Genomic DNA, 21,398 nt, shown 5'->3' on the forward strand with positions numbered 1-21,398 from the left:
CCCCCCTTTTTCAGGCTTTTACATACCTGAAGGTGGTTTTGTTTTGTTTGGGATATACAGACACAAACATTTGCAAATATATGTAGAAGCCAATCACCGTTCCAAGGTGATTCTGCAGAGAGGGGATCTTCTCTAATCTATACAGCTACCAACATTGGGACATACAGTTGTAAGAAAAATGATGTGATCCCCTAGGAAATTGCCGGAGTCTGGTATCAGTGGCATCTGTGAGTCAGCAGACATTTATTTTTGCCGTGACTGGGATGTACAGTGTGAATGGCTGGGGTAGATCCCACGTCAAGGGCCTATGAAACCTTTAACAACTAAAGGTGCCCATGCGCTCTGCGATCATCGCTTGATTTCAGAACGAAATCGTTTTTTTGTACAATAATCGCTGAGGTGATGGGAAGTCAACGATCACAATTAGCGTACAACTGGCTGAATTAAGTCTATTGGGCAGAGTAGAAAACTTTTTTCGAATTGTACAAAAAAAAAAAAAATCGCAACATGAACATGCGCAAACTAAAATCTTTTCTGTTGATCGAAGATATTGGGCCAGTTAGTATTGCTGACAAATGATTATCGAAATCTACACTGGCCTGTGCATGATGGGCTATTTGAGGGAAAAATTAACGCGGGTGCGATGATGGGACAAAATAAATTGAACGATAATTGTAAGGTGTATGGCCAACTTAACATAAAGTAATCCTTTTTAAGTGGAATTGCTATCATGACTTATTCTCTCCATTTTATATTGAAAGTTAATATACTTCACCTTCCGGGCTCTGTAAGGCAAAAAGCTGCAATGTGTTCTCCGGATGCCAGCTTAGGCAGGTATTTTGCTTTCTGCTCATCATTACCAGCAATCAATAGTCCCTGAAAAATAAAATGAAAAGTCTACAAATCTTCCCAATTAATAAAGTCCAATTGATGCAGCATTATAAAACCGAACCCATTTTATGAGGAGAGACAATGTAGAGGATAATTATCTTTGCTAAAAGGGCTCATTGTAAACATGAAGGTTAAACAGAACAAGGACCCACAATAAAGCAAAAACTACCCACATACACGTGATAACAATTCCTATGGGCTGTCCATATGAACAGTCTTCATATGTCTATGGGTTGTGGAACCATTTTATACCGATCATTGTACAAGGGACTAGCCAATGGGAGAGCTGGACTTTTCCAAGTGACCTTTGGTGCTTTTCCCAAAAAAAAGGATCATACACTCAAATGTTCAGACCGCCATCTGTCATCAATTGCTAGCTTAGTAAGTAGATCCTTCAGTCACTAATTGGATGGTTCATTTTTAATGGTGAATTTTTCATATTAAATAACAGAATGGTAGCTGGATTTAGGACACTTGGACAGCGACTGACACGGATTAATGTCACTGGATTTTTTCTCAGCTCCCAACTCAGCATTGAGCGGGCTACTGCATTAAGGTTACATAATGCACACAGCCGGACTGCAGCCAGGAGGGATCCAGACAATACTGCTGGGATCCACCCCGCTGCCTGATTGACAACTTGCTCTGCCTCTCTAGAGCCAGAGCCAGCTGTGCCCGCCCCTTCCAGTCTGTCCCTCCACTGAGAGGTGGAGGAACAGAGGGGATCCCTGCGGGGAGCAGTGACGGACAGTCACCGCTCTCTGCAAGCAGAAGAATGTGAGCTCAGCACTTAATGTATAGAGCCGATGTGTAACACCCGCAGTGTCACACACCGGCTCTAAATATTGGAGAGTGTATATTTTACTCTCCCAAATCTTCTCCTTTAACCATGCATGCACCAAAAAAAAGAAAACTGCTCAAGTCAGAAAGAATTCCCCTTGCTGGTGGATTTCTGATATTTTACCATTCATCCAAATAGTCAGAATCTGCCCATCGGAAATGACTGACATGACTGGTTTTCTGCTCTAGTATCTATAGATTTTACAAGTCAGGTGCCTGTACCTTTAGTCCTATAGCCTGGTGAGCAGCCAGAGTCACTGCGATTGCACCGTCCAATGAGGTGATCTCTCCCAATCGAGCATACATAGTGTTGGATAACCCAAGTCCTCCTGCAAGGAGAAATGTCAAACTTGTCATCTTCACCAAGAATCACATACATGTCAAAAAAAATTAAAGGTTTTTTAAACCCAACCCGAAAAAACTTTAAAACATGTCCACGTCTGTGGTTAAATATCTGCTGTCTATGTATGTTAGGTTTTATTTAACCCCTTCATGACTGAGGCCTTTTTTTTCCTTCATTTTTTTGCACCCATGTTTTATTCCACATTTTAGGCCTGAAAATTACTTAAAACCCCCAAACATTATATATTTTCGAAAAGCCAAGACCCTATAGAATAAAATGGTGGCAGTTGCAAATTTTTATGTTGCACGATATTAGCGCAACTCCTTATAAAACCCCAAACTTTTGTGAAAAATGTACTTGAATGCCCCAAAACACAATAAAATACCCATTTGTTTAATACAATATAAAAGATGAGGTTACAACGAGTACATAGATACCCAACATGTCCAGGTTACAAATTGTGTGCATCCTAGAAACGGCGACAAACTTCAGTACCCCAAAAAGTCTATAGATGACGCATTAGAAGCCCCCACAGGTCATCAATTTAGAGATACCAAAAAATACTGGCCCTAGAATTATTGCTCTAACTCCAGGTTGCCTCCAGATACCCAACATGTGTAGCGCGTGCGTCGTTTTCATACATAGGCACACCACCCGACGCGTGCTTACGTGGCGACGCATGTGCTTGCAGGGGCGGGGGAATTTAAAACATTTTTTTAATTATTGTTAGATTTTAAAAACTGTAATTTTTTTATTTTTACTTTGATTGCTATCACATAGGGGGGCTTACAAGCCCCCCATGTGATAGCAGATGGCGGTGACAGGTACTCTTTAAGGTGATGCTGGTGGTCCAAAAGACCCCAAGTGTCACCTTTACACTCCAAATAAGATATTGAAGTGCAGATCGCACTTCAATAGCTTGTAGCACTGACAGCTATGGTACCAGAAGTGATGCAATATGCATCTTATATCTAGCCAGTTGTCGTATTTTCACATGTGAAGCATTATATCACTTTTATCTGTGCTGCACGACGCCGGTTTATGGTACTTAACCTTCCTAGCGGTATTCCCGAGTGTAGCTAGGGGTTACTTTTCCATACCATAAGCTGTAACCCCGAGCTACACTCGGGAATGCTGCATAGCATTTACTTACCTTGTCCCTCGAGCCGTGTTCTCCGGCCGATGCAGGCATCCGCCTTCCGGGTTCCGTCCCTTGCGAGTGAACGCGTTGCAGGGGGGCGGGATATTTAAAAAAAAATTCGGGAAAAAAATAGAACGAAAAATTACACGAAAAAAAAGAAAAAATCATACCGCCAGGGAGGTTAAAGTGACTCTGTCATGTGAAAAGTATGTAGGCTGCCAATGCTGAGCTCTCCTTTGAGAATGTTAGGACACATTGAAGCCGAAAAATTAGCATCACAGCAAGGGAACCGCCCTGGATCAAGTATAAAAATTTAATAATGTTGACTTTTGACAGTCATTTATAGCAAGTATGTTGCACATATGCAACTCAAAAAAGTATTAACTGGCCCCCTTTTGAAACTAGCTGCAATGGCAGCTCCCTTAGTCTTTATCATGACAGAGTCCCTTTAAAGGACAACTGTATCTTTAGTTCCCCCCACTTCGAGAATGCAGCCCACCTGATACATACTTCATCTCAGTTCAAGCAATATTCACTGTGTGAGCCTGCCCAGCACTAGTCTTTCCTCTGAAAACATCCCCATTGGTTCTCCTCTTCTTCCTTCAGCAGGGTATGGCTCTCTCTGGAATAAAAGGGGCCACTGTGTTTATGTTCACTAAGAGGACCTGGCAGGGACTTTTTCGCCAGAAAGGTTGTGCAGTTCTAGGCTGGTATCAGCCTCTTAGAGTCCCTGTAAAGCAGATTTCAGACTGAGGGAGGAAGAGGCACCTTAAGGAGTCAATCAGTAGTGTTGCAGTGCAAGAAGCATTCTGAAAGGAGGAGAGAGCAGAGAGAAGAACCTATCAGTCTGCTGCTTCTCTTTTCACTGTTACAGAATGGCTAAACTGTGATAACAGATACACAAATCCATCGGCAGCTAAAACAGCTCCCTTAAATGTATTTCATCGGTGTATTCAGCGGTTTGCCTGGAGTTCAGCTTTAAAGCCAAAGCCAATCTTAAGTTTTAGGGCAAAAGCTGCATAATAATAATAATAAAAAATGGTGTAAGTTCTCAGTGTTTTACCATTATTTATCTTTGTAAAGCGGCTCCACTGAGAGAAGAACACTCAGGGGGATTGTATCAAAACTGGAGCAGACAGAATCTGGAGCAGATGTCCATGGCAACCAATCAGCTTCTCTCTTCAGTGTGTTCAGTTAAGCTTTGAAAATGAAAGAAAGAGAGAAGCTGACTTGTTGCCATGGACAACTGCTCAAGACCCTTCCTGCTGCAGTTTGATGAATTCCCCCCTCTGTGGTGCGCACTAAGCTGCAGAGAAGGGCCGGAAGTGTCTTTGGGAAGACGTAGTCTCTCTGCAGCAGCCAATAGTGGATCACAGAACTCCAGCCAAGTTGCTAAAATATAGTTCTATATCCTGCCATAGAATTTGTAATTACCGTGTGTTTAAAAATTGTTGTGAACCAGACACCCCTGCTGAACAGCACACCCAGGCCCTTAACCTCTAGCGCAGCACTGCTTTGCCAAGAATACATCCAATAGTCATAATTGGTTCAGAGTGCAAACCTTCCCTCTTCCAGTTTAAGTGTTGCAGTGTCAGATCACCAGATTAGTCAAATGTGGTACTTTGACAAGTTGCATGTGAAAACATCTTTCATGTTTACATAACCAAATCATTTACATATCTGCATGTTTTATCCTGAGATTCAGCCAACACTTACCATATTCTTCAGGAATCTGCATGCCAAACAGGCCAAGGTCCTTCAGCCCTTTCAAAGTCTCCGGTGGAATTTTAGCATTGTGATCAATTGCTTTAGAATCCACTGGAAAAAAAACACACACAAGATTACATGATTATACTCAACTCACACACCCAGTTTTATGGCAGTCTTCAGAAAAAAATGAATTTGTAGAAATGTCACCAGCACACCAATGTTTCAAAGAAATAAGCAAAAGTTCATTTATTGAAGGAGCATCACCATTCAAAAACATTTTGAATGGCGATGTTCCTTCAATAAATGAAATTTGACTTATCTCATTGAAACATTGGTGTGCTGGTGACATTTCTACAAATTCAGCTTCTTTACGGTGCCATCCGTGATCACTGCAAGCACCCACCTGTCTACCAGGTTACTCTTATCCGGTAAGGATTGCAACAAGACATTCGTTCTAATTCAGAAAAAAATGAACACATTTAAGGGATAGCATCTACAGGCAGTACCCAGGTTACGTACAAGATAGGGACTGTGGGTTTGTACTTAAGTTGCATTTGTATGTAAGTCGGAACAGGTACATTTAACTCCAGCCAAAAAAACATTTTTTCGTTTTGGATAGCATAGAGAAGTGTCACGTTTGTTTTGCTGTCTGTTCCTGTTGTTCAGAAGATTAGAATATAAATTTAAAAAAATGTTTTATTTAAAATGACACACCCAAAAAAGTTTTTTTAAATTTTATTTTATAAACTTTATTTTTATGTGTTTGCATTTAAAATTTTTATTTATTTAACTTTTAAAAAAAAGTTTTTGTCTTTTTAATTTTATTTTTGTATACACTTTTTATTTTATTGCTGAGAGCAATAGCCAGCCTGCTGTTGGATATTTCAAATTGCAGTAGCCAATAGCTGGCTGGCTATTGCATCTGCCCACTGCCTGCTGTCAATCAGCAGAGGAGGGGCCTGAAGGAGAAAGTTCTCCATCAGGTCCTCACATGCTGATTGACAGGAAGCAGTGAGCGGGTGCAATAGCCAGCTTGCTATTGGCTATTGCATTTTACAATATCCAATAGCGGGCTGGGTATGGGAAAGTCGGACGTCCGTAACCCGGGGACTCCCTGTACTTGCTGTTTGGCTCTGGTATTCATACTCTGCACCTGGCTGCACTGACAGCTTTACCTCTGTAGATTCTGCTACCTTCATCTTCTGAATCAACCTAAATCTGAGCTAAAAAAAGGAATACTAAGTGTTCTCTGGTATCTATAATGCACAGTCCCTGAGCCCAAACAGCCTCAATGACAAATATTGAAGTATGTGAGGGAAGTTGCGCAGAATGCGTTTTTCAACACATCGCTTTACAATACTTTTGGCTTTCTGTATTTTTAAGAAAACCCTAAAAACTGAGATAAATAGCTTCCACATCTAGCAAGAGGTAAAGTCCTGTCACAACACAGGGGCACAAGCTGGTGACATTGTGATCTTGTGACAGAACAATGTACGAGGAAACAACTATATTGTACACAGAAGTTTTCCTCTATTTTTCTGCTCTCAAGATAGCAGGCAATCAGCAAGAGAGAGATGAAGCCATCGGGAACAGAGGGATAATCCTGAGTGGCAGTGGATAATACCACATACAATTATCTGACCTGTAACTCACAGTGCAAAGTCTGGACTACAAGGACTCGCTCACATTCACACAGCAATCATTTCTTGCAGCAAAGAGCTTTTGTAACAGGTCTGAAGTTTCCCATTTACTCCATTACAAAGTCTAGCAACAAACGTTTAACACTCTGAACACCTCATTTAAAAAACAAGTTTTGTTTGTTTGTTACAGGTATTTATATAGCGCTGACAATTTTAAGCAGCGATTTACATAGTTGCACATTCACATCAGTCCCTGCCCTCAAGGAGCTTACAATCTAAACTTCCTATCTCACATGTGCACAGGGCCAATTTAGAGAGGAGCCAATTAACCTACCAGCATGTCTTTGGAGTGCGAGAGGAAACCGGAGTACCTGGATCAAAACCATGCAAGCACAGGGAGAACATGCAAACTCCTTGCAGATATTGACCTGGCTGTGATTCAAACCGGGCCCCCCAGTGCTGCAAGGCGGAAGTGCCAAAAAAACTGTAAACTTCTATAAAGCTTTGTGTAGTTTAATGCATTATAGTTGGGTAATGGTGCATTGTTTAAATACTGGAGCAAACAGGGAGCAGGATGGTAGCGCACAGCAACTAATTAAGTGTCATCGTAAAGGGTTAGCTCATCTCAAACTGATGTTGCAACCTAGGCAAATGGTAGAGAGTAAAAATCACCAAATAATATACCGTGTTTCCCCGAAAATAAGACACTGTCTAATATTTTTTTTGGCTCAAAAAAACACACTAGGTCTTATTTTCGGGGTAGGTCTTATTTTTTTTTTTTATGTACAACGCTCCGCACTTATTCATGTACACAAATATGGTGATCAGGGCAATCAGGGGTGCCGTACCTTTCCAAGAGCAATTTGCTAACCAATTGCTGGCCAGAATGGGCGAAGCGCACTTTCACCATTGATTCCTCACAAGCGGAGTGCATTTGGTATGACTCCGCCTGTGACAGGAGCCGGCGCTATAGAGGAGGTATCGGCTTATGCGGCTCTGCTCCCTCCATTGCCGCCTCACTTCCTCTAGCGCTGGCTTTGTTGGCATCGCTGATTCTCTACTGCCTCTCCCGCGGCTCTTTAAGTTCCCCCTTATGCCACCACCGGCCCTGGGAATGGTCACAACTAGGTCTTATTTTCGGGGTAGGTCTTATATTTTAGCAATTCCCAAAAATAGTACTAGGTCTTATTTTCGGGGTAGGTCTTATTTTCGGGGAAACAGGGTATTTCAGGGATGATTTTATTGAGATCCCTGTATGAAGGTCCGGGTCTACATACCAGCTGTCCGGATAATAAGAGGTCCCCACTCTTTATGCTGAACATTTTATCGCAGGGATAGTGCAGCAGGAGTTGCTGGAACACACAAAGGTGAGCAGGGAAACCCAAGACCTCCATGTCTACAAGAACAATTTTGGGAATTGAGGCTGGCACAGACTACTTGCCTCTGAATCCATCTATACCTCAAATATTATTTTGGACGGAATGAACCTTTAATTTGCCTGTATAATTGTGTACCACCCGGTTGTTCTGGTTAGTGAGAGTCTTAGATGCTCAGTTTGTAAATAATGCTTTGCGCAACATGGTACAACACATACGCACACTGACCATGGGCTGACAATTCAGTCCTCACTCTCCTCATCAGATTTCCTAAGTGAACCTTCTCTTTTCATTCATTTCACTGATGCCTATCTATTCGAAAAGCAGCCATTCCTTTCTAATCTGGATAGGAAAATTTGTGTGTGGAGTAGAAACCGAGATACAGACTTTGACAGTACACTCCTCTTCATTCCCTACTAGGATAGGCCAAGAAGACAGACTCTTGATTGACAGCCCCGATCTTTCTGTCGCTGTGCTTTCCGGTTACAAGCAAGGTTACAGGAATGCAGGAAGACAGGTCATGCTCTCACAGGAATCATCACAGGTGCTAAAACTGGAAGGGGAGCCTTGTTTTGTGTGCAGGAAAAGTGAGAGAAGAGCTGTCAATCAAGAGGGCATCTCCTTTGCAGAACATGGTTGGGAGGCATAGAAGCAACATACACTGTGGGAGTTGACTGAGCAACATACACTGTGGGAGGTGACTGAGCTATGAAACATAATACAAGGTAGGTCTTCTTTAACTGCTCACAGCATGCAATTGCTTACATTACTAGGCCTTTTTAAGCTCTAGGACCTGTGTAAAATCCTCTCCCTGGGGCAGTAAGCTGAAGATAATTTGTCTGCATTCTGCGTGAAAGCAGTGGTCTCCCTGCAGTGATCCAACAGGCCCCCCAGATTTGCTGCAAACAGCAAATTTAATGTCCCTGCTGACTGGAGAGCTTCAGCAGTTACTCTAAGGGAGGGGGATGCATGTCGGATCACTGCAGAGAGACCTCTGCTCACACACAGTTAGCAGTGGTCTTATCCGCAGCTTTGTGCCCAAATGAGATCATTTTAACCTGCCTCTGGAGCTCAAATAAAAACCTAATAAATTCAAGATATTTAAAAAGCTGCGAACTCCATCACATTATCTATAGTTATTTTGATTGAAAGTACAATTGATATTTAAACATACCTCGGCTTATATTCGGGACGGCTTATACTCGAGTATATACGGTAGGTCTACTTTAAGATGCAGTTTTGAGGTGACAACATTGAGGGAATTTATAAAAACGGGAGCAGACAGAGTCTGGAGCGGTTACCCATAATACACAATAATCAGTTCTCTCTTCAGTTTGTTAAGTTTAGCTTTGAAAATGAATGAGAGAAGCCGATTGGTTGCCATGGGTAACTGCTCCAGATTTTGTCTGCTCCAGTTTTTTTTGTTATATATTTATTAATTTTTCACACAAAAATCTACATTTCAGACATTTTACATGACTAACTAAACAATTAACATTAAAACACAAACTAACATAATCTCATAAATACCAACATTAGGACAAAAACATATAATATTGATTTAAATTCTTCTGACCTCTGTGTTTTTCCCACTAGTCGTAGCCCAGTCTATATCTGTATAGTGCTGGATTTTCTATTTTCTTCTTAGTATGAGTTATATATTACAATTTACTTTTATAATTAACTACCTATTATATTTAGTTTTAATTTTTCAAGTCTTTACAAATCAGTGAGTTAGTGTCTGTCGTAACTTACTGCTTTACGAGCCCAATATTCTGTGCACGTCACGTATTGTGACATAATACGAAAATGAGCATCTTATGCTAATCAGAATGTGATAAAGTGTATCTTTATATAAAATACTATAAAATTGAGTTCAGTGGTTTAGTATCATGGGTTAATCCCTACTCTATGAACCTAATATTCTGCTCCAGTTTTGATAAATGCCCCACATATTACAGACATGGAAGGTCTGCAATGCCTTATAAAAAATAAAGTATACAAAATATAATAATAATTTTGATAAACTAGTATGTTTTGTAATGTCTAAATACACAGAAACGCTCAGCAAAAATGCACATAATATTCAGCCTGGTGTGCATTTGCTAGTGAATGCCATTATCAACACCAACCATTATACAATGACAGCATCCATAAAATGATATGCTCCAGCCTGCCAGAAACAGAATTCATCTCATGGGTCAGAGAACTAAAAGAGCCATAAACCGTTTATTCTTTAGCAGAGATCTCTGTTGGAGTTTTGTATCAGGAGTTTCGTCATGCCGCAAATTATGTAAACACAATACAATGGGGTTATATAGCTTTTCATTTGCCAGATTCAAATCCAATGCATTTTGAGTAGTGCAATCTCACCTTCTTCACTGAAGAACTTCTCTACTGGGCCTACAAGCTGGTTAATTTCTTCCAACTCATCTTTGCTGATCTCTGGGTATGGAAACACTTCTTCCTGCCAAATAACATCGAAATGAGGGAATGCAGAAGTATGAATAATGACCCAAATACAATTATCTTATGTATAAATACAATGAAGAAGAAGTACTATAAAAGAACAAGTCTATAACTCGTACTAGATAATTATTTCTTTCACAAAACACTATCACGTCAGGCTTTTGTTTCAGGGACAGGAGGTTTTTTTTTTCCCCCAGACACAAGTTACAGAAAACCTGTACTGAGTGAAACATGTAAGTGATAACTAGTGAATTCTCCTTCAGATAACGCTAGTTGCCTGGCTTTAATTCAGTAACTTCAATACTTTAAGCGACCAACTGAAAACAAGTAAGCAAAAAATCAAAATGGGAAAGCCTGATCTGCAACACTAACCTAGGTCAGGGAATCAGCAAAAAGAATTAACATGACAGCCAAAGGAATAACATTCTCAAATGAAGAGTTCATAAATACCAGCCTTCATACTTCTCTGAGCAGGCTCTCTTTAAAAAGGAGAACTATGAGATGAGTGCTTTTCACTCACCTCATAGTTCTAGCCGACTTGTGACAATGAGGCTGTCACAGGTCGGCTGAGTAGATCGGGAGGTGAGCGAACACATAGCGGCGTTCGCTCACCTCCCAATCCTGTCACAGCTCTCTGCCGTGACAGGGGAGGGGCTGGATTCCTCCCTCCCCGCTCCGATCCGCCTGCGCTGACTGGCGGAACGGACGGGGGAGGGTACAGCTGGCTCTGCCTCTAGATAGGCAGAGCCAGCTGTCAGTCACGCAGCTGGGCGGATCCCAGCACAATTGTTGGGATCTGCTTCAGCTGCGGCATCTCAGTATACCGCGAGCTACAGCTAGTGGTATACTGAGCCTAGGGTGACAGGAGGACGCTAGTTTGTGTCCTCCCGTTACCCTAAGGAGAACTATGGGGAAAAGCCTTAACCCCATAGTTCTCCTTTAAGAACTTCACCCACCTGAGTGTAGCCCAACCAGTAACATACTTTCCTTTCTCCCGGAAACAGTGATGTTCGCTGTTTGTCACTGCCCGATGAGGCACAGACTTCGCAGACAGCCTCTGGTGAGTTCCTCTTCATACTGCACATGAGCACTATGGCCACATCCATTCCTATAGGATGGTCGCACTCATGGCAGCCTCTAGCATTCCTTTGGAGCGTAGTTGAGGTGGGGGGAATCAAAGGACAACTTCATCAAAAGGTCCCTACAACAGATTTTTCATTTTTTCATTTTAAAGGGGGTAATTTTAAAAAAATTCCTTCAGAATAAAATGGATGAGTCCAGTCAGTCAGGTGATAATGGAAGCAGATCCTTCCACTCAGTTGAGAAGGTGCAGGGGTTGTATTTACACAACCCACGCTTTTACAATCTCAAAATGTGTTTATGGATGTAAAGCTGGAGTAGTAGCTGCAGCAATATTGGTGAATGTTTTACATAGGAATTCCACACCCCTGAATGGTTATCGCCCGACGCCAAGGACAGGCAGTTTCGGGCGCCGGGCGAGTAGTTTTTTAATACATTTAGCCAGATTGTGTGTGTGCGTTGAGTCCTGCTGCCATTTCACTGTGCCGTATTGTGGTAGCGCGGCAGCAGAACTCTCTCACACACACAATAAAGGGTAAGTTCACTTTCCCAGGTAATACGGGAAAATGGAATTACCCGATCAAATCTGGCCCGATCTCTTCTACCCCCCCAGCTATAAACTTTCTGCAAACAGTCCTTACCCCGTACTGTCAAGCGCATTCCTGCCCTATGCATTTTGAATTTTACTGGCAAATTGCAAGCACTCATTGGTCAGCGTGGTCAAGTGATTGGCCGGGAAGCCAGCTCCTTGCCAATTGGCCGCCAATCAGCATCGAGCCTTCTTCCCGGCCAATCAGGTCATTACGTTGGCATGGAGCAGGCCTCCCAGCCATTCAGATCAAGCCGGCCAAACAACATGGAGTCGGCTTCCCTGGCAGTCAGGAAGCCGGGTAGCATCTCATTACCCGCTGCCTAGCTTCCTGATTGCCTGCGAAGCCTGCTCCATGCCAACGTATGCCAAAATATTGGTACTCGATACCCAAAAACTGGTATTGGTGCATCCCTAGTTTTAAACTTTTAAAACTTTTTTTGTTGTATTGGGACAAGTAGATTGTCATGAAGGACAAGTAGATTTGACCCCCGCTTTTGCCCTTGGACAAGTAGTTTTTTCAAACATTTCCACACCCCTGTCATTAATAATTTGTCTCTTATTAATCAAGGGAGAATTGAGCATCTTATAAAGATACCCTAACAGAAGGCACCCTTGGTACCAGGTATGTGTATGTTAAACAAGTTCCAGAGGAGAGCCACAGAATGACATGTCTTCAAGGTGGACTGGGAATGCCTGTGAATCTCCCTGGAACAGCATCATTTTATGGCTGTGTAAAGATAGGTTTAGGTTGCTCAGTCCGTTCCTCCATGACCCTCAAAAGGATAAGCAACAAGAAAATAATGAGACATTCAGAGAACCAGACAATTCTGAATTTCAGCTATCAAGTGTCTCCCTACAAAGATAAAAACACACCTTCCTATTTAGCTCACCCATACACAGGATCACAGGTCCTTACTGACATAGCAGAACAGCATGTTCCCACTTGCTTTTACTAAAGGAAAGGCCTAGAGTGATAGTAGGAGTGTGTCTGAGTATGAACAAATGTGCAGGGTCAGCAAGGATCAACACTTGCTAACCAGTGCCTTTTAATGCTTAAAGCAGAACAAGAAAAGAAGGTACAAATAAAAATGAATAGTACTTTAAAAGATAAAATGTAAAAAAAAACAGCTTTTGGAATATTCTGCAAAATTTACATTTATTCCAGTCCTGCAGCACAATTTCTGCCACTAGTTGTCCTCAGTCTGTATCATTCAACCCACTTCCTCTGAGCCCAGGCTATCCAGAACCCACCCGAGCCTGAGACTGGACAGTGAATGGAGAAGCAACAAAGTGATGAATTATTTCTCTGCCACTTTTTCTCCTCCTATCAGCAAGCTGCTCGTCAGCCTTTTAAATGATTGGCTTCTAGTCCTGCTTTTTCCTTTACACTTGAGCCCTGCCGACAGGGACTGCAAGAGCCAAGTTCCCAATAAAGGCCGGTGCACACCTGGGCGGTCTGTGACCACGCAGCAATCGCATAGGATACCTTACGGATTGCCGCGTGGTCACAGATCTCGCCCATCCCAGACGATTGCGCTGTGGGTATCATTATTTGCCGGTGGCACTCCAGTCGCACCAGGAGGTTCACGCTGTTTCCCGCCGCGATGCCGCCTGTGCATTCGGAAACAGCCGCGCGTTGCGTATCGCAAAAAAAAAAAAAAGGTACATGTACTTTTTTTTCTGCGATTGCTGCGCAGATCTACCCCATTAAAATCAATAGTGTCGCGCGGCAATCACTGTCTGCAATTGTGCACGACTGAGTCCCGGGATCGCTCAGGTCTGCACCGGGCCTGGTTCAAATTCAGATACTTATAGCACTGACCTGAAAAAACACATTTAATGATATAGAACCGATTACACAGCGACATTAATTTGTGTCTTTCATATCTGACTAGAATCCAGCATTAATAAAAGAAGACACATACGTCACTATAAAAAGTCTGAATACAACATTAAAATGCCTGCAATGTGAACTATACATGTAATAAAAGAAACCTCTACACCCTCAGCGACATCATATATGTGCTAGATGAAGGGATTTTTCTTTAGGTGGAAGAATAACATATAGAAGTAGAGAACTCCAGAGGACTAAACAATTAATAGAGAAGAAAAATCATGCCAGATTTGGTATGTGCTATTTATCAGCAGGCTCCATGTCCTTCAATGTGCAGAGTGAAACAATAACATGGATGGAATTTAGCTGCATCACTCCTAAAGGAGGCCATTCTTACCAAATGTATGGGGATCACCGTCACTGATCTCCTGAAGAAAACTGACAGGCATTCAATACATTACCAGGCTCTGAGCCAGAACAGCTATGCAAGACAGTTCGTAGATCGCCCAGAGGACAGAAAGTCAGTAAGCTTCAGAAATGTTCATAACACGGATAAGATATAGCTCCCAACTGTCCCTGATTTGGAAGGGCTGACCCTCTCTGGGAACCAAATCCCTCTGTCCTTCTTTCCTCAGTTGTCCCTCTTTTTGGTCTCATGTAAAGATATCCATGAAAATGTACAATTTAACTACCAAAAGTGTTATTCTGCACTAAAATCTGCATTGCATCTCTTATCTCGTTTACTATTTGAAAAAGCAAGTAAAAAGGAAAATTAATGGTTAAAAGAAAAATCAATTCTTGGTTTAACCAGTCCCTTTTGCCATATAAATGTCTGCATAACTGGGGGGCTTGGCAAGGGAAATGTCCATTGCCTAAATACATTGTGCTGGAAGGTGTCCCTCTTCCTCATCTTAGAAAGTTGGGAGATAAGGATAAGATACATAAAAATGCGACAGGGAGAGAGAATCCTTATAATTGCAGCAATTGGTTTAACCTTCAGGCCGTCTGCATCTGAAGTTCATATTAAGAAGTATATAATACATTTATATAACTTAATGTTATATGTGTACACCTGATAGTTGTCCTGTAAAACAATTCTAGGAATGTCAGAATTGCAAAGGCTGATCCTGCAAAGTTGCACGAGTATACAAAGTGGTTCACTATAGCTACCTGCATTTGTATCTAACTTGGCCAAAACCCAACTAGTGGGCCGCCTCTTGGGTCTACAGGTAGGTCGATGAATGCATCAAAGGAGTCTGGCAGGGCTAAATTACACTAGAGATTTTCTAATTGCTTAATGGAACCATATGAACTTTCTCAATGGCAAATGCCTCACTGTAGCACGTTGAAATCAATGACTTGCAAATAGGGGACTGTCAACAAGTGATTTATCCACATCCTTAAAGTGCAACTGAAGCTACAACTTTTTCTAAGTTTTGGATATAGGGGGGAAAGGGATTAGAAGGTTGTCAGGTTTTGTGTTTTTTTGCCGTTTGTGTCCCTATTAGGGAGAGTCACCCTCTCTATTTGTCCCGGTGACCACTACCGATAGTGAAATTAAAAGAAAATCCCAACTTTTGTGTTGTTAGAGCAGGAAGAGATGGAAAATCTTCCAATGGGGACACTAGTTCTGATGACTCTGCTGACCCCCAGTGATTTCCCTTTCTTTGTAGGGATTTCCTCTCACTTGTGGCTATCGGACAGGAAGTAAAATCTCCTCTGTAGGAAACGGATGGCAAAAAAAAAAAAACCTGACAGGGTCATCCAAAACTAAAAAAAGATTTGGCTTCAGTTCTACTTTAAAGACTTCATGACTCAGGATAACCCAAACACCAAACAGCTGTGTTAGACCTGGTTTACACCTGGGCGTTTTGCAGCGTGTTTCAGGGGGGCGGTCGCAGGGGGGAGGTGCCGGCGGGGAGGTTTCTCTTTTTTTTTTTTAAAAAAAAAAAAAAAAAAAAAAAAAAAATCATGCCGCCATTGAAACGCGCTTCAATGAACGAAAAAACGCAAAAAAAACGAGCTGAAAAAGGAGCATTAAAAATAAAGCTCAAGTGTGAACCCAGCCTTATAGCTTAACTCCAAACAGATATTTTCTAAAAATCTAATGAATTAAAATTATGTACTTATTTTAAAAGCATAAACAGTAAAAGGAGCTGAATTTGGAAGGGTCAGTACTTAAGACCCATCAGAGGTCCTGCATTCATACATGCCGACAAGGAACCAGCATAGAGAATGCCTCATCAGTCTTTTGCTGCTCGTTCTTGGCCAGATCACAGATGGATGGATGATAGGGCACCTAGTTGTACTGTTTAACTAAAGCAGAGAAAATCCAGGTCACCAGGTTGGCTGCGCAGTTTGGCAAAGCTGTGCAAATCTTAGGACTTGGTGGACAGAATCCTTTGTCAGGGAAAAAAAGGCTCCTATATAGGCATTCGTTCCGAATCGAAATTCGGAGCATCCGAATTTCCGGAATTTACCATGTCCGAATTAATCCGAAATTTCAGATTTGAAATTTTCAGATTCAGTACGAATTTCGTTTAAACGGATACAAAAAATTAAGAAAATGATTTTAATGTCCCTTTAATAGTGAAGACTAAAAGACAGCAACCAGAAATGTCAACTGTGCCAATTCTGTTATGTACGTGCGTACAAACATACGTCCGAATTCGATTCGAAACACATACAGGACCCGATTTCGGAAATCCAAAATAAACGAAATCAGAAACTAAACAAATTTTTTGCGGCTGCACATGTCTACTCCTACACATGTATTTCATCTGTGTATTTAGCTGTTTCCCTGGAGTTCAGCTACAGCTGGTTATGAAAGAAATACAGAAGCCGCCTTTGCAGACATCAAAAAAGTGAGATGTTAAAAAGGAGAACTATGGGGTTAAGGCATTTCCCCATAGTTCTCCTTATGGTAACGGGAGGACACAAACTAGCGTACTCCTGTCCCACGTTCGATCACTTCCCGATCTACTGAGCCGACCTGTGATAGTCTCATTGTCACAGGTTGGCTAGAACTATGAGGTGAGTGAAAAGCACTCACCTCATAGTTCTCCTTTAATTTCTACATATTTGTTGTGGGTCAGTTACTAAATTGATTATTGCAAATGGATCAGCATTAAAGCCAGGCAACTAGCATTTCAGGAAGGATAGCTCAGCGTGGGTAGTCTCCAAGTTTCTCTATGAACAGCATTCCTCTGAATTTGAGTTACAGGGCCATTGCAGATCTACTTTTGAAAAGGCTGGTTGATTTGCTGTTATCCTGATCTATAGGCTCCAATAATTTTAGTCACTGAACGAGAACAAGAATGGAGATCAGAAGAATCAGACATCCATTACTGCGTGGTGTAGGATGACCCAAACTCAGAGGCAGTGGGTATGGGCTGAATGGTGCTGGCCATCAGACTGAAGACTTCTAGAAGCAGAAAAAGAGGACTGCGTGGGAAATTTGTGGACTGAAGGTATACATTGCAGATATACTTGTTTTGTTATTTTACCTTTTAATGCGCTATGGATTTAAATGTTTTATTTGGCTGGAGTTCTGCTTTAAAAATAGTGAATCTAAATAGCATGACAGCCATTCAACTGGAATATTTAGAAGCAGCCTCCAAGTTTCTCTCAAGTTTGAAGATGTCTTTAGTACCTTATAAATTATAAAAAAGACTGAACCACCAAAAACACACACAGATGATCAACCATTTCTTCCGGAATCTAAAGACGTAGGACTGTCCCCTGAATCAGCCTAACCTGGACAAGATCTCTGGGTGTCTCGCGTGATTACAACCAACCGTGTAGTGAATGACCAGGCTAACTAGAGTAAGAAACCAGCCAATCCCTGTAGAAGATGCATTTATCATTGTAAATCAATAAATGTCACAACTTAGTGTTGGAAAAAAAGATATTAATTTATGTTTAAATTAAGTTGTATATTAGTCACCCAGTTCTTCAAACATTCACCCATTAAACACAAGCAATAATAGCCCATCACTTGCTCAACTTTCACCTACTAAACACAAACAATAATAGTCCATTGGTTCCTCAACTTTCACCTATTAAACTAAAGCAATAATAGTCCATCAGTTGCTCAACTTTCACCTACTAAACTCAAGCAATAGTCTTGCAGTTTCTACAAAGCAATTATTCCTGCTGAACATGTGAATGTTTTTATTCTATTACTAAAGCGCTGTTTTCAAGTCCTACTGCACAATACATTTTTTTATATTTTTTTGGCGTGAATGAGGAATGGGGAATATTTGAGTTTGGAACAATATTTTCATTTTGTGACATAGGATTGTTGGATTTTTATATATAATATATATTCACTTTATTAATTTTACAGATATTTAAAGGTCAATATAATTTATAGGTGCATGTATTCCTAATTTCTAGCGCGGTGTAATCCAATTAACAAAGGCATTTTCCTCCCCTGAGATGATGTGCATGGTCACATGTCCTAGTCACATGTGCCAGAGTTCCAGGAAGTAAATGGAGAGCTAGTAATCTGCCCTTAGTTAACATGGCCACTGTCAGAAGAAATAAGGTATGCAAGGAATACAAAGCCTGCAATTATCTAGAACTATGTGTTTGTATTACATAGTATTTGAGGTTGAATAAAGAAATTAGTCCATCAAGGCCAACCTATTAAGATCTCATTCTAGGAGTACCCGTACCCCTGTATGCGACAGTCCCTTAAGAAATCGTCCAAAAGTTTCTTGAACAATTCCACAATATTTGTTCAAATCACCGCCTGTGGCAGTGAGTTCCAGACCCTAACTGATCTTACTGTGAAGAACCCCCTTCGCCCCTTGTGCTGGAATTTTTTTTCCACCAATTTTAGGTGGTGGCCTCTAGTTTTTGTAATGGAGTTATTTTAAACAGTTTATCGCTAATGATATTACTAAACATTTTTAAAAGGTGTGTTTGTCGTCATTTAAAAGATTTGGGTAAAGGTCCACTTTAAAACACAAGCAATAATAGTCCAACAGTTCCTCAACTTTCACCTACTAAACACAAGCCATTATATCAGATAGAGTGCATTTGAAACAACACATACCGCTGGGCACCGCAGTGACATTCAAGGATTTCATGCCTCTGCTAAACTACTACTGTGCCAAAATGGATGACAGATCTAATAACAAGAGCAGATGGAAACAATTTAATATGCCCTAAAGATCTTCATCCCCATCTGTGAATGGGACATGGTCACTTTTCTTTATCTTATTATTCTAGTCCATATTCCAGTAACACCTCTTATGTCACCGGTGAACCACACATCAGCCTATGAACATACAAAAACTGATCTAGGAAAAGAAAGACAACACCTAGTATATGCCGGAAAGAAGATGGAAAATGTTCCTCTTCACCATCAAGGTCTGTACTAAATAAAACAATTATATCCGTTTACAGATGAAGTCTAACACAGCTTTAATTCTTCCCTAAAGGTGAACTGCAACTAACCTGGTCGTTTTTCATGGTAGACAGAGGAGTGTTAAATCTTCCATTAGCCGATATCCCTCAGTGTCATGACCTGAACTCCATCGTCCATCCACTACATGTGGACATAATATGGGGGTTCCTCAGCCTGTGGCATTTTTAAGGCATCTCATTCCCATCTTTAGTATTTAAAGGAGAACTATGAGGTGAGTGCATTTCACTCACCTCATAGTTCTAGCGGACCTGTGACAATGAGACTGTCACAGGTTGGCGCAGTAGATCTGGAAGTGAGCGAACACATACCGGCGTTCGCTCACTTCTCGATCCTGTCATGGCTCTCTGCCATGATAGTGGAGGGACTGGATTCCCCCCCTCCCCGCTCCGATCCGCCAGCGCTGACTGGCGGAACGGACGGGAGAGGGGGTGGGTACAGCTGGCTCTGCCTCTAGATACGCAGAGCCAGCTGTCACTCACGCAGCTGGGCGGATCCCGACATTCAGGTCGGGAACCGCTCCGGCTGCGGCGTCTCAGTATACCGCGAGCTGTAGCTTGCGGTATACTGAGCTTAGGGTGACGGGAGGACGCTAGTTTGTGTCCTCCCGTTACCCTAAGGAGGACTATGGGGAAAAGCTCTACCCCATAGTTCTCCTTTAAGTACATTAATGACATCAAACTCACTAATTTTCTTTCCTCTATACGTCTCCATTCGCACCTAAGCATCAGCCTGTACATGTGTAAAATGCGCGTTTTTATGCACGTAATTTCCTTGCATGGTTTGCGCGTTTTGCACATTTTTATGCACGTTACATGCGCATAGGCAAAGTTGCAGATCAAAATGCATTGCTGTGAATGAGGAAACGTCCGCGCAAAACGCACATAGAAATATACAAAACGATTGTGTTGCGCATTTTAATGTGCTTCCATTAAAGTCTAGGGTGTACCTTGTACATCAAAGGTCCCCCAACTAACCAAACTGAACCTATACAGGTAAAATTCCTTTTGATATAATGCTTCTTCTGAAAAGCAGGCACCATACATTGCTAGGATTCACCTGTACTGTGACTGAAATGACCTTCCTTAGCAATGCTTCCTTAGCTTCCACAGCAATACCAGTGTGGCATGTCTATGCAAATTCCAACATTCAGAATGTAAGTATTTACATTAAAGCAGAAGATTTTTTTTATTAACCCTTTCAGTGGGACTACCCAACACTGCAAGGGTTAAGCGTTTGTTTTAGTCTAGAGCTTAAAATAAAGTTATACTCAACTGAACCTCGTAGCCGAACGGCTGTGATAGTTCTCCTTCCAGTCTGTCTTCTCCTCTGCTGCAACAAAGGAAAGTCCCTCGGCATCCTCATGTCCTATACACAGTGTATAGAATGTGATGATTTACGGGACCTTTGACCCTGCAGAGGAGGGGGAGAGAAGCTCCAGGGACCGGTCTAAGAGCCAGCCTAGGATCACGTGAGTATGACTGTTATTTTAAGCCCTAGACCAAAACAAGCACTGGGTGTAGGCCCACAGCAAAGGTTACTAAAAAAATTCCCCGGAGTTCCTTAAACATTAGGGGGCTGAGGAAGGCACAGGAAAGGCAAGTCTTAGTACTTTATAGAGCCTGCTATAAAGAACATGCGTTTGTTTATTGCCATGTTCCAGTACAAGGTCACTTTACTCCGGGTGCACAAACCTGTGCCAAGAAATATTCAGGAAAAACCTAAAAAAGAGAGTTTCTGGGGATGCAAGTCTTTTTTCAGCAATTCTTTCTTGTTAGGACTTTCAGTTCTATTCACAATCTGCATCATCCATCAAAGCCGTTTATTAGTATTGTTCTGGCATAGGATAGGATAGCAGTACTGTACGTTGTTTTTGGTTACTGCCTTATCCAATATGCAGCTTTATGTCATACCCCAGGGCAGCAGACACAAATACAGGTGCACAAAAATGGAAATTGTAAAACCGAAACGAAAACCGAAATAAAAAAAAAAAATGTCAGGCCGAAACCGAAAATGTTTTTATTTTTTCAATTTTTTTAAATATTTTA

The 21,398-nt window shown here is 41.6% G+C and overlaps 1 protein-coding gene across 1 annotated transcript in view; it reads right to left on the minus strand.

Annotated features, from left to right (window-relative positions):
* The window catches only part of ACAD9 (acyl-CoA dehydrogenase family member 9), a 78,097-nt gene that overhangs the window by 48,779 nt on the left and 7,920 nt on the right, over nt 1-21,398 (minus strand). The window contains exons 2-5 of the mRNA XM_018557175.1: nt 10,315-10,408; nt 4,932-5,033; nt 1,954-2,060; nt 776-876 (exon numbers count right to left, since the gene is read on the minus strand). Coding sequence (XP_018412677.1) covers nt 776-876; nt 1,954-2,060; nt 4,932-5,033; nt 10,315-10,408 — 404 coding nt within the window. The remainder of the gene's footprint in view (nt 1-775; nt 877-1,953; nt 2,061-4,931; nt 5,034-10,314; nt 10,409-21,398) is intronic.

This window comes from Nanorana parkeri, unplaced genomic scaffold, assembly GCF_000935625.1.
Source record: "Nanorana parkeri isolate BGI_ZX_2015 unplaced genomic scaffold, ASM93562v1 scaffold270, whole genome shotgun sequence".
NCBI lineage: Eukaryota > Metazoa > Chordata > Amphibia > Anura > Dicroglossidae > Nanorana > Nanorana parkeri.